The sequence below is a fragment of the Phoca vitulina genome, unplaced genomic scaffold (genome assembly GCF_004348235.1).
Source record: "Phoca vitulina isolate PV1807 unplaced genomic scaffold, GSC_HSeal_1.0 scaffold14, whole genome shotgun sequence".
Classification (NCBI taxonomy): Eukaryota; Metazoa; Chordata; class Mammalia; order Carnivora; family Phocidae; genus Phoca; species Phoca vitulina.
The window spans coordinates 33,859,911-33,874,065 of NW_022589717.1; the positions used below are offsets into that span (position 1 = coordinate 33,859,911).

At 37.4% G+C, this 14,155-nt stretch overlaps 1 protein-coding gene across 2 annotated transcripts; it reads right to left on the minus strand.

Annotated features, from left to right (window-relative positions):
* Positions 1–436: 436 nt before the first annotated feature.
* Positions 437–13,904, minus strand: PPID (peptidylprolyl isomerase D). Of its 2 annotated transcripts, XM_032413079.1 has the most exons (10): positions 13,088–13,892; positions 11,692–11,832; positions 9,814–9,920; positions 7,496–7,684; positions 6,478–6,600; positions 6,237–6,343; positions 4,354–4,495; positions 1,781–1,867; positions 1,643–1,685; positions 437–846 (listed from the first exon to the last, which is right to left on the minus strand). In XM_032413079.1, exons 1-10 carry the CDS (start codon positions 13,170–13,172, stop codon positions 758–760), a joined length of 1,113 nt encoding a protein of 370 aa, XP_032268970.1. In that variant the 5' UTR covers positions 13,173–13,892; the 3' UTR covers positions 437–757. The 2 variants fall into 2 exon arrangements, with proteins under 2 accessions (XP_032268970.1, XP_032268969.1); XM_032413078.1 differs by having other exon boundaries at positions 437–1,685; positions 13,088–13,904.
* Positions 13,905–14,155: the final 251 nt, after the last annotated feature.

Below are 14,155 nucleotides of genomic sequence, written 5' to 3' on the forward strand. Positions count from 1 at the left end.
CTGAAATTATGAATATTCCTCCTACATAAAACTTTACAAATGAGGTAGCATCTGCTTACCTCTATAATTCTTCAAAGATTCAGTACCAATAGCAAATACACTACTGGCCTTTAATGTAGATTTGACTTGTCAAATTCAAAACTTCAAATATAAATGTATATTCTATACCAGAGTTTAGCATCCAGCCCACCACTTTTCTCAGGAATAGTTTTACTGGAACACATGATGCCCAATGGTTTACATACGGTCTGTGGCTACAGCTGCAGAAATGAGTAGTTGTGACAGATGACAATGGTCCACAAAACCTAAAATATTTACTATCTGGCCCTTTGGAGAAAGTGTTGACCCCTGAATATTTTGTACATAAGTACAAAACACCAGCAAAAACCAACCACAGAGAAATACATCAAAGAATTGAGGGAAACAGTATACAAACTTAAGCTTTAAATTGTTTATTCAACAAGATGTGTCTTCAGGAGTTTAGAAACAGGTACCGAGTTTAGAATAACAGACACCATTATTCTTTGTGATTAATGCACAAAGCCATTTAAAAAAAAAATCAAACTTCACTGTATTTTGTAACACTGTTTTATAAAGAGTGAACTCTTTTCAGTATTCCTGAAATGTAAAACAATGGGAAACTGAAGTATCAAAGGAAACACATCAGGGATCATATATATAACTGACAAAACCTTTAAATTTTCTTATTGCCTTTATATAACAATCAATGCATATTTAAATAAAACTGAATTTCTTACTAGGCAAACATTTTTGCATACGCTGCCTTCTCTTTATCTTTCTGTGCTTTTATCTTTTGTTTGACTTTCAGCAATTCTGCCTGGATAGCTGTAAAATAAATACGTAATAGGGGTTATTTCTCAAAACATCCAAAAAATTAGGATGCCCAACAACTAATGTTTTACATATGATAGTTAATTCTCCCCGTTGATACAACTCTTCTCTGTAAAGTAACTGAGCTCAATTAATAGACTATTTTACTGACAAAGCAATCACACAAACACAAAAACCATGAAACATAACTTTAGAAGATTGTCAATTTGAGAGAAGTCTAACTGAATTACGTGTAGATTTGCCTTCTCTCTCCCTATGAGAGAAGGCAATTAAGTGCCTCCCGTTTTACTTTAGCAGTGAGAGACTGAAGATATATTTTAATATCTAGATCTCGTATCACTATTTGTAGCAGGCGTATTTGAAAAAAGCAAACTAATTTTTGTCCTAACTTCCCAAAGCTTTCCTAAAATACACATCCAGTAACTAGAATACTTGTATTATGGCCTCATTCAGCTTAAGGAATGGTCCCAGACATTAAATTCATCATAAATACTGTATCTTTTACTGCTGTGCTTTCAACTAGAATTAAAGTAATAGGAACCAGATCTCAAATGATATGAGAGAAAAATATTTGGGTATGTGAAAATCAGTATTCTGAAGAGTAACTAGAATGTAAGCTCTTTTGAGAGCAGGGACCTTGACTTGTTCACTGCCATATGATCAGTACCAATAACAGTCATTATGTAGTATCTGTTGAACAAATATCTAAGTGGCAAAGGGTACAATGGTTCATAAAGATACATTCTTAACAGGACAAAATGAACTTTGACCATAAAAATTGCCAACTTACCTTTATCTTCCGGTGCTATCTCCTGAGCTTTCTTAAGATCAGCCTTTAATTGAAAAAAAAAACATTTAAAGAAACATTAGATATATGATTTATGAAGGTGATTGTCTAAAAATATTAAAGCTTAGAACAAAATTTTACCAATGCTTGATCGTATTCTTTTAATCCTTGCCATCCTTGAGCTCTACGGTATAATGCTTTGGTATTGGATGGGTCTATTTCAAGAGCCTACAAGAAATTATAAAATTAGTATTTTTACCTAAATATTATTAAATATATGTACTAAATTTCAATTTATTGCCAGTCAACTCCAAATCAACCCTTCACTGCTCTGTGATAATGGAGCTGGATGGACCCTGTAAATAAATTTCTTCTCTCTGCCAGCGGGCACATTACATTTTATCAGTAGAGGGTACCAAAAGGACACAGACAAGAAAAGCTGTTTCTCTTCCAGGTTCCAGTACACTTCTTGCAGGCTCCTGCATTGAGCTTGGTCGACAGCACACATCAGCTCACTGCAGGCAACTTACCCAAACACTACAGCGGAGTCCCATAAGTATGGTAGCCAGTGAACTTCTCTGCCACCCAGTAAGTCACAGCCATCCCCCCTCCCCAGTGAGGTCTGGACATCAGCCTAGGGGCTGTCATGAGGTGCCTCTTCCTTGGGGGCTCCATCCTAGCCTAGGGGGAGTGACTGCTCCATATATATAGCAGATATATATATCTGCTTTCCCATATTCTTTAGAATTCTCTTTATTAGCCATTCCCTCATTATTCCAATCCCCTCTTACATACTCTTTTATATTAAGCTTTCTCTTTTCAAATTACTGTATAGTTTCTATCTCCTGATTGGGCCCTAAGTGATAACAGAAAACTGTTATGAATAAAAAATTTGTTACACTCTTTTACTTAAAACCTACAGGGTTGGGCGCCTGGGGGGCTCAGTCGTTAAGCGTCTGCCTTCCGCTCAGGTCATGATCCCGGGGTCCTGGGATCGAGCCCCACATCGGGCTCCCTGCTCGGCGGAGAGCCTGCTTCTCCCTCTCCCACTCCCCCTGCTTGTGTTCCCTCTCTGTCTCTCTCTGTCAAATAAATAAATAAAATCTTAAAAAAAAAAAAAAACCTACAGGGTTTTTTAAGGAGTGTGAGTAAAGTTGAATAGGTCTCTCCTTTGAAATAAACATATTACAAATAATTTTGTTTACTTCACATCTTCTAAAGGTCAATACTAAGATTTTACTGAAAAAGTTGTATTATCTGCCTCTCAAAGGTCAAAAAGAAATCCAGAGTTGGGGCACGTGGCTGGTTCAGTCAGAAGACCATGCGACTCGATCTCAGGGTCATGAGTTCGAGCCCCATGTTGGGTGCGGAGCCTACTTAAAAAAAGAAAGAAATCCGGAGTGAAGACCCATCGTTTCCTTGGATAAGTTTTTTCCTCTATTACATGCTCCCCCCCCCCTTTTTTTTTTTTAAGATTTTTATTTATTTTCTGATAGACAGTGAGAGAGGGAACACAAGCAGGGGGAGTGGGAGAGGGAGAAGCAGGCCTCCCGCGGAGCAGGGAGCCCGAAGTGGGGCTCAATCCCAGGACCCTGGGATCATGACCTGAGCCGAAGGCAGACACTTAACAACTAAGCCACCCAGGTGCCCCTATATGATCCCTTCTAAATATATTCTTATCCCTTATTCTAACTATCCTACCAAATTAAGATCTCATCCTTTTTTTTTTTTAATTTTAATTAATCGCGACCCCGAACAAGGGACTAGAACTTACAACCTCAAGATCAAGAGTCACACACTCTACCAACTGAGCCAGCTAGGCGTACCACATCTCACTGTATTTCTACTTGCTCTGTATTTCTACAGCTATAGGCATAGCTGATCTAAGTACATAGCTTAATGTGCAATATACATAAAAATTACTGGAGATGATCTTTCTAAATACGTAGTTTGGAAAATTTTTCAACTGTGCAAGAGGGAGAGTATCATAATTGCTCTATGTAAGGAGGTAATGCTGCCACCTATCTAGTTTTATCAGTTAGTATTCCTGGATGTCCCCATAAAGACAGGTGACCTTTATGTTCCAGTAGTACCCATTCTCTTTATACAAGTCCTGATGACCCTAAATTAAAACAGACTCCCTCCTCAGCCAAATAAAAAGTTCCTTAAGAGTCTGAGTCTTTTAATTAAAGCACCTAATCTCTATTAGATGCCTAACATGTGCCCAAAACTATGCTAAATGGTTTACATATGTTATATAATCTTTGTAACAATCCTGTGAGGCACGGATTATTTTCATTTAATATAAAGATGTTAAGACTCTAAAATTAGGACTTAACCAAGATCACAAAGTTAGTGACAGAAGTCTAACAAAAACACCAAGTCTGACTGGCTCTGCAACCCATATTCCAATGCCCTGCACACAAAAGGTGCTCAATATGTTCAATGAATAAATGAGCTGATACATATGCTCTGAGGAAAAAAGGAAAGTATCTTTATAGATATTAAGTTACATAATGTCATCAGCTAAATAAATGGATTAACAGGAAGAACTGAAGGTCCAAAATATTTAGAGATAAAATGACTTTTAAGTTATGCTTCATCAAGTCTCATTTGGTCCTCTAATAAAATATATTACTGTACATAAAATTGTTTTTCAAGTTGATAAATCATAATCTCACTCCTTCAAAAAGTCTGATGTCAAAGAGACTTACCTCCAAACAACTGTCGATTGCTCCCTGCCAATTTGACATCTTCAGTTTACAAGCACCAATATTCAGCACACAGCTTAAAGCTATAGGTTGCAGCTTCAATCTATCTGCTTTCTCAATAACAGCCTTTGAACCTTCCACATATCTGGAGAATACATTAATAAAGGTAGCATATAATGCCACACACAACTTACTCTGCTCCTTCAACTATGGCAAAAAGTATTAGGTCATTTCTGATATAAAAAGCTCATCAAATGCTAATAGTAATATTCTTAATGATCACAATCTTATTTTCCTTTAGAAGATTTTTATTTGTTCCAACTTTTTTCCCCAAAGTGTTCAAAGAAACCAATTTAACAGCATTCCTCAAATCTAAAGATAATTATGCACTACTAACATTTCCCAATTTTTAAAGCTCAGGTCTCCATTATGTATTTTCCAACGTTAAGTATGTTTGCGCCAAGGTTGTCACCGTGGGAGAGAGAATGGAATGAGGCAAGGTGAAGAACCTTTGCAGGGTTGATTTTGAACTGTATCTGAATACAGTTCCTGGCTCTGCCCACGGAAAAGGGGCCAGAAACAATGGGCACACCTGGCCCTCAGAATATGGTTTCTAAAATCTATCCCCCAATAAAAAGAACCAAGAACCAGGGCTCCTTGGAGAAACTGCTAATACCAGATCTGGAAACAGTTAAGTAAAAGATGAAACTGAAACACCTTGTACCAGAAAGCAAGTGCTCACAGACTAATAGGAACATGTCCAAAGGATACAGGAAAAGGGGGCTTCCACTGGACAAATTTGGAACCCTTTGAACATCAAAAAGAATGATAGTATAATAGGTTGAACTTAAAAAAAATCCACAAGTATATAATACTAAAAAGGGGTGGGGAGAAGGAAGAGGCTCTCGTAAACATTAGAATGCAAGAAAATAACTGCAGAATGAAAAAATTAGAAAATCAGTTCTGTGACCAGTATAGTAACTGATTCAGGGAAGGATCTTCAATGATGCAAAAACCCACTGAATGAAAGAAAGGTTAGGAACTGGATATTCACACAATCTCACAGGATCACCTCACAAAGTACTTATTTACGAAAGGGAAAAGGTAGCTTTATGACACAAGCATCTGGCTGACACCACTTTAACCAAGTGCCAAAACTCAAAATAGGCCAAACTGACGTGTGCCTTCAGGATGTGATATCAAAGGAAATATTCACCACCGATTTAAGTCCTCTTACCAAAATATTTAACCTCAAACTAATCTTGAGGAAGTAATCAAATAAATACAGATGGTATTCAATAAGACAACTGACTGAAGACTCCACAAGATACAAATGACTACAAAAACCTAGTGCAGAGTAGGGACTACTAAAGATAAGAGACTAAAGACATAAAACCAAATGATACAGTGGACTCTGGACTAAAAAAAGAAAATTGAAATAATTGTGGAAATATGAACATGGATTACATATTAGATAATATTGTATCAATGTTATTTTCAGGGTGTTTCAATTGTATCAAGGTTATGTAGAAGCACGTTTTCGTTTCTTAGGAATTACCCTGCTCAACTATTTAGGGGTAAAGTGTCATGGTATCTGTAACTTCCTTTCAAAATGATTCTACAAAAACAAATATAGTAAGAGTTAAAAATAGTGTAAAGAGATAAAGGTACAGGTGTATTCATATATTATTCTTTCAACTTTCCTGTATTTTGAAATTTTTCAAAGTAAGAAGCTGGAGGAAACAAAAGATGTGAAACTATTTCAACACAGCTGGTTATTATTCTGCAAAGTAATTTTGCCAAAAAGACAATAAACAACTCTGAATTTCAGTTTATAATTCAATTTACAAACTTTTAGAATTAATTAATTAAAAATACTTTATTACCTTAAAACTTTTGCATATTTTTTAATGGCCATCTCCCAGTTCTGAGATTTGAAAAAAGTATTTCCAATATTTTTTACATCTTCTGTTATTAGTAAAATTTTATTTACCTGTATTAAAAAATACAAATATGTTGCATTTTAGTAATTAATGTGGTTTAATGCTAGGTTCCATCACTAAGACAGATATGAGTAATTCAAAATTTTAGTACTATTTTTAATAATAATAATCTGAAAGTACTCACATCTTTTAAATCTATATCTGCATCCTCAGGGAAGTCTGGATGACTGTCACCAGAGCCATCTTTTGGGAATATGCCCCAATCATCCCCTTCCTTCAATTCTCCGCATTCTGCAATAACGCACAACTGTAAAAATAATCCTAAATTGTAGAGGTCTACTACCATATTAATGAGATTAAAAACAAGAAATCTGAGTTTAAAAGCTATACAACTGTCAGTCATGTGCAACACTGTCCAAGTCACTTCTCAAATGACAGATTGACAGAAGTCTCCTCTATCTGCTCTAATTACAATAATGCCCTTTATATACATTCCCAGTAATACCATGACACTATTTTAGGAAAGTGTTTTACTGCTATTCAGCAGCTCAGTATATGAAGAATATGTTGAAAATACTATCATTCTCTATGTAATTTTCTTTAGGTGAGGCATGTCCTTTCAATTCCACTACTGTTTCTTTCATACAATGGTGACAGCCTACTTCCTGCAGGTATTTCAGTTTCTAATTCCCAATCACAGCCCTGCCAATTAGGTTAGGTAGTTTTGTGGCCACTGTGATTTCACAGACATTTAGAACACAAGGCTCTTTAGAGTTACATAATCTAGTCTAAACCCTAAAGAAATTTATATAAGATGAGGAAACATGCCCAGAAAATTTAAATAACCAGATCAAGGCCAAACCACCAGTTAAACAGCAGAGTCTCAACAGGATTCCTATCCTCTTCCTACTATGTACTAGTGTATATACTGATTCAAACTTTTGCAGGTATAGAAAAGTTAAGAAACCTACAAAAAAAATCACCAAAATTGAAGTGGAAATAATAAAAATCTCTTTTTAAACTACCCTAATGTTATCCTTCCCACTGTAGAAAAGTTTCAAGAAAAAGTGGCAGGTCTAGGCTTCTATGCCAAAAGTCATCTTAACATTTTCCCAGTTAATAATCATCTGATCCTTTTACTTACATCTCTTTAAGACAGTAATTAAGATAACAAGTGTATTTCACTGTAACTTTTTACTTACTTTGGCAGGTTTTTCACCTTTCACTTCTACATTTTCCAGTATCCTTGCCACACCCATTCCTTTAATTACTTGGCCAAATACCACATGTTTCCCATCCAAGTGAGGAGTTGGGACTGCTGTGATAAAGAACTGAGAACCATTTGTATTGCAGCCTGCATTTGCCATGCTCAATAAACCTTCCTGATCATGCTGTAGAAATACAAATCAGTAAAAGAAAACGAAGGTTAGAGGTCCTAGTGTGAACTGTTCTTTCACTGACCATTCACAGAAAACTAGGGCAGGCTGTAATATCATTTAGAGCAAACAATGTAGTGTTATTTTGTATAAATTGCAACCTTTAATTCACAAACATGGGGTAATCACCTTCTAGACTTTAAAAAAAACCTTATGAGGGCGCCTGGGTGGCTCAGTTGGTTAAGCGACTGCCTTCGGCTCAGGTCACGATCCTGGAGTCCCTGGATCGAGTCCCGCATCGGGCTCCCTGCTCGGCAGGGAGTCTGCTTCTTCCTCTGACCCTCCCCCCTCTCATGTACTCGCCTCTCTCTCATTCTCTCTCTCTCAAATAAATAAATAAAATCTTTAAAAAAATAAAATAAAATAAAATAAAAATAAAAATAAAAAAAACCTTATGAAACCAAATAAAATAACAATTTAGATTCCTAAATTGGCCATTTTTAGAACAGGCTTATATCTCAACTTTAAGACAAAGATGCTGCATTAAGGAAATCTAATGATTATACTTTGTCCTTTTTTATAATGAATGTTCTCTTTTCTGAGAAGAACTCAATAATCTTCCCATTTTTAGGGGCCTATGCTATGATTCTTCCTTTACACATCAATAAACTGGGAACAGTGATGGGATATTCAATTTAGACAGGACATTCCTTAGGTACTTCCCTAATCTCAAAGGAATCCAAACATTATGGCTTTCATCCCAGGTGAATCTTCAGAGAACCATTCTTCAGAGAATGACCTAAAGAAACTGCTGCATACATCTTGAAATCAAATTTCTACTTGGCATCAACCTGTTCAAAAGTGCTGTGAAACCAGATTTCTTCATCTTTCCACTTTATCCTTAGATTTTCTAAATTATTCATCATTGGGCCATGCATTGTACTCTCATGTTAGTCTTCCCACTGAAAATGCCTTTTACCCCTGCAACCCAAAAAATTCAGCTTTCAGGGCTACCAAGTTTGCAGAAGGCAAAAACTATGTCCTTTCTTTTGATCAAAGCAATCACATAATCTTAGTTTTCATCCTTCAGAGGTAGCTTCCCTTTCTCCTTTCCAAAAGTTTGGTGCTTTTCCCATAATAACAAATAGAATATTAACTTTATTTTCTCAGCCTCCTATTGCCTTTGTCTTTACTTACTTATATCCCTCATTCAAACTGGAATCTATGTTTTAGTTCCTGTCTAACCAAGTCTTGGCCACCCTGCAAGGCCCAGCTTAAGTACCCATTCCTCTTCAATATCTTCCCTCATAATTTGGAATATATAAATCATCTCTTTCTCCTATAATATATACAGAAAGTCTCAATCAATTTAGCATTTATTTGCCCATTATTATATTATTCTCCTGTTGTCCCATGTGTTTTAATCTTGTCTTCCCTATAAATATCATAAATTCCTTGTTATCAAGGCTATTCATTTTTATAAACTCCTTGGTGCCAGTGACAGTACTAAATACATAATAGCTGCAGCCAATAAATACTGTTTAAAAGACTGATGACATTTTCTTTTCAAATTATCCTAATTACCTTGCTCATATTCCTCATTTCCAAAGATATTACTCTACTTTTGTACTTGCATGTCCATTCTTACAACTTGAATGACGCAATATACCCGATTACATCTTGGGACAATGAAGGTAAGAAGGCAGAGGCACCACTAATGTCCTGTAGGAGCTTGGACATTAACCATATCCGCTACTTTGCAAATCCCCTGACATGTGGATGTTAGCGATGGTTTTGTTGCTTTTCAAATTCAAGCGTAAAAATGCACAAGTTACCATCCTTCTGATAATGAGAACATTTTTCCTGGAAACAATTTGCCACATGGTGGCTGCTCTTAAAAACTCATTGGCTTTAGTGAAGTATGTAAACCTGGATCATACTGACATATTTTTGCCAAATAAAATTTGTGGATGAAATTTTTGTATGTTAAAGAGCATATTCACAAATATGATATCTTTTACAAGAAAAGGAGAATCTATGCACACTTGAGACATTTATTGGTGTCTTAATCCAACTAGTACCCCAGACCAGACACACAACGACCTTTATTATTAGCAATAAACACTTACTTTTACCTACTTTACCTTATAATAGAAATTTTCATCTTCAAATTTTTCACCATAAATACTTTCTCCACCTGTCCCATTTTGATTTGAGAAGTCTCCACCCTGAATCATAAATTTCTTAATAACTACAAAAAAGGAAAATAACTATTAGAAACTAAAATATGGATGACTACAGCAATGTTAACTAATGAACATGTAGTAAGAAAGAAACTTCCTAAAACATGACTCTAGTCATACCACTCTCCTGTCTTTCCCCACCCATCCCCATAACTCTAAACTTTTCATAGCCTGGGTCCAAACTACTTTTACTGACTGATCACTCACTAATACTCTAAGAATTAGTTCAAATGGTACCTCCCCTATATAACTGTCACTGAGACCCCAAAGTTGGATCTCATAATTTTTCTCCCACAGTATCTTGACTCTACCTCCACTTTATAACATTCATAACGTATATCGTAATAATCTGTCTCTTCCAGGAAACATTAATTCCTTAAGTACAGCAACTGTTTTTCATTGTGTATATGGCTAGACATGTGTTACTCACTGATGTCTACTAAGACCAATTATTCCCAGTAGATTTGTTATACCATAATGCGAGTACTTCAGCAAATATTATCACTTGGTGTCAAAGGTTCCCAAGACCACCCTCACGTTCAGAAATTTCCTAGGATTCATGGGACTCAGCATTTGGTCATATTACAGCAATAAAGTAAGGACACAGAGCTAGTCGATAAAAGGAAAAGATACAACAGAGTCTGGAGAAATCTATGTGCTTCCTTATATTCTCTCCCTCCCATGAAAGGTCAGAGAGCACATTTTTCCCCCAGCAAAAAAAAATGCTGCAACATATGCACAATGTTGTTGCCCAAGTAAGCCCAAGGTTTTTACCAGGCCAGATCATGCAGTTACTCTCTACCTAGCATGTACCAAAATTCCAGACTCCCAAAAGGAAAGCAGGTGTTTAGCATAAATCAAAGTGTTTGTAAAATAATCCAGGCACAGTAAACCATCTTTATGATTCAGGGAATGGTTCCAGTGCCAAGTTCCTAAACTCCAGGTAATGGCCAGGCTGCAAGCAAACCTTTCCAAGGAGAACAGTCTCAGGCCTGCTATGTCAACTCTTTTCCATATACTACATTCTACAGTACATTTTAGTATTTTATTAAACATGAATATAAATCAACAGTTTAAACATTTTAAAATCAATGTTAGTTTTTTCTTAAGTTGCTTTTAATAAACTAACTACTCATGATTATATTTTAACATATTTATTCATTAAACAAATATTTATTGAGTACCCACTCAGTAACTATACTACATATAGTACTATACTTGTCTGAAAACAAGATGGTGAAAAAATAGTTCCTTAATTCATGGAACCTACACTCTATTAGGGGAAGCATCAAATAATCACTAAACAAAGGTATAGTTACAAAGTGTGATAAGCATTGTTGTTGAAATGTCATTTTTTAATTAAATATCACACCAAGACACTGAATCTTTAAATCGGCTACAGCCTTCCCAAGCAATCTTGCCCAAGTGGTAGTTATAACTTTTTTGCCACCAGGCAGTCAAACTATCTAAAGTCTGCTTCTTTATCATGGCACACCCTTTTTTCTCAATCTAATCCCAATGGAGTGAAGAGCTTAGGGCACTGGTGAAGCTAGGTAGTCCATTTCTCTATAAGTAAACCTTAGTACCCTCTCATATTTCCACTGTTCACAGCCCAAACTTTATGAAACTGAGCTACTGCCTCAGATGTTAGAGCATTCTCCTGAAACTAACAGTAATTTTTAACTTTCACTCTTTACTTCCCTTTACTTAGTATTTTCTTCCCTAATTGCTATAGAACAGAATTATTTGTAAGAATCAGATTAAAAAATTTACACATACTTCGATGGAAAGGGCATCCTTTGAAATGGAGAGGTTTCCCAGTGGTGGGTCCAATGCCTTTTTCCCCTGTACACAATGCACGAAAATTTTCTGCAGTTTTGGGTACAATATCTGCAAACAATTCTAAGACAATTCGACCAACTAAAAGAAAAAATGAAAACATGTCAGTATGCAAAACAAGCAACTAAGCAAATGATAAAAGGATGGTTGGCGAAAGTATAGTGACTGAGATACCAAGTTCTCTTTTTTGGTCATTTTTCTAAATACTCAAAATTAGTCTAATGTTAAGTGTCCTGTATCTAGATGAATTTGAAACAATCATTTTTCTACATGTTAACAAAGGATCAAAAATACAGAGCCAGCAGATTAGGACCATATAAGGGACAGCATGAAGTACAAATGGTTTTAAATTCTGAGTAATTTCTTATACTTGTACTCAGCAATTCCAACCACCAAGTAACCAATAGGAGAAAAATCAAATATCCTTTGAGTGGTCGGGTTGGCTGAGTTTTAAGTATAGCTGTAGCCTTTGTGCTCTATGGAACCTCCCTAGTGCAGCCGCTGAAGCAAAAGATGAAAAAGTTCCCATTGGAGACAACGCCTAAGGCAGGTAAAAACAAACCTCGCACTAACTTCAAAACAAAATAAATGTATATATAAATACATGTGTGTGTCATAATCAGCCACGGGGGTCCCTGAATCCCGATGTGTCCGTCTGTATATGCATTCACACAGACCAGCTAACAATTCTAACCTGTTCCAGAACAAGGGTATTTCAGTTACAAAGCAATAGGCTAATTCACAAGACCTCAGGAGCTCCCGAAGTGCTGACGTAGCCTAGGCAACCACATTGCTACACTGAGCTCATTTTCCCCAGTGCCAACACAGAGAAAATGTTCGCCAATCTGACGGGACCTCTAAGTTAAAAATTGGTAATAAGAAAAATCAACCAGCAAAAGTCGCTTTAATTTACAATCTGGCAACTCTGGTGTATCTCGCGTGGCATAAGACACGGCGTGACTGGAACCCAAAAAACACATTATCAGTTTTCTGAATGTCCCACTGCAAACATAAAATAATTTTATTTTATGCCTGCTTGATAGTGCAAGGTGGCGAGGAGGTACAACCGAATCAGGAGGCAAACGTAAAGGCCGCCACAATCCCAAAACCAAAAATTTCCAGAAACTTCCGCACGACCGATGGCATTGGTACAAGGGCGCTGGCTCGACCCAGCCTTTGAAGCCTGGATTTGTTCCAGCAGTCCAGTCTGGGCAGCCGTCCCCTCCGCACCACAGAGCAGCCCCTGGCCCGAACCGCACGCCACCGTCGGAATCCCCCGAATCCCGGGAAGCATAGCTTCCTCGGGGCCATTCCGCAAGTATCAGACTCCGCTCACCTCGCTCCCCTCCGATGTCCACATCAAAGAAGACTCTGGGGTTACTGGGGTTGGAGGGCTTAGTTTGGGGGGACGGGTGCGACATTTTGAATTGCAGATACGCTTGGGAGCGAACTCAAAGCACCTCGTGGACAACCGGCAGCTCAACCCAAAAGCAACTTTCTCCACGAAGGTCTGTCGGCGGCGCTGACGAGCCACTTCCGGCGTGAGGTCCGGAAGCCGCGCCCCGACTTCCGGCGCCGCCTTCCGGCGGCATCTCCGCGTGGTGGAGCCGGCATTGGTACTCCGTAGTTTTCTGTCCTTTTTTCTGTCCTTCATCTCTTCTCGTGTACTGAAGTTGCAGCCCCAGTCCTTTTTATTCTTTTTGCGTATTTCATCGCTTTTCCTACTGTGATAACGGGCGTGTGACTGCTTCTCTGACACAACTTGCTTATCTGGAAAATAGGAATAAAAATGCTTACCTTGGAGGGTCGTTTTGGTAATTAAAGACGCAAATTGCTTAGCACAGTGCCTAACACAGCCAGGTGGTAGCTAATCTGTAGTGACCGTGTTAACTGCTGCCGTTTTGTTACAAGTTGCTATTAACACTGTGTAAGTGATAAAGAGAGGTTAGGCAAAGGCTCTGAAGCTGAACGTCCAGAAGAGAGCACAGTTTAGTTTCCTGATAAAACTGTGTTATAGTCCACTTTTCCCTTCTGGGAATTTGTGTAAACATTTTACCTATTTATATGAACATAGACTCACCTCTTGATAAAGCCTAATTTTGGAGAGAAGTGGTATGTTCTTTAGCACTTGGTAATATTCTAATTGTTTATTCATTTGTTTCATCTATCTCCTCCCATTAGAATTAAACTCCACGAGGACAAGAATTTGGTTTTGTTCATTGCTCTATTCAGAGCACTTCTAACAGTGTCCAGCACATAGTAGGTGCTCAATAAATGTTGTTTTTAGATTTATTTATTTTTTTGTTTAGAGAAAGAGTGCGGGGGTGGGGGGAGGGGAAAAGCAGAGGGAGACAGTCTCAAGCAGACCCCTTGCTGAGCTGGGGTGGGGGGGTTTGCTGGATCT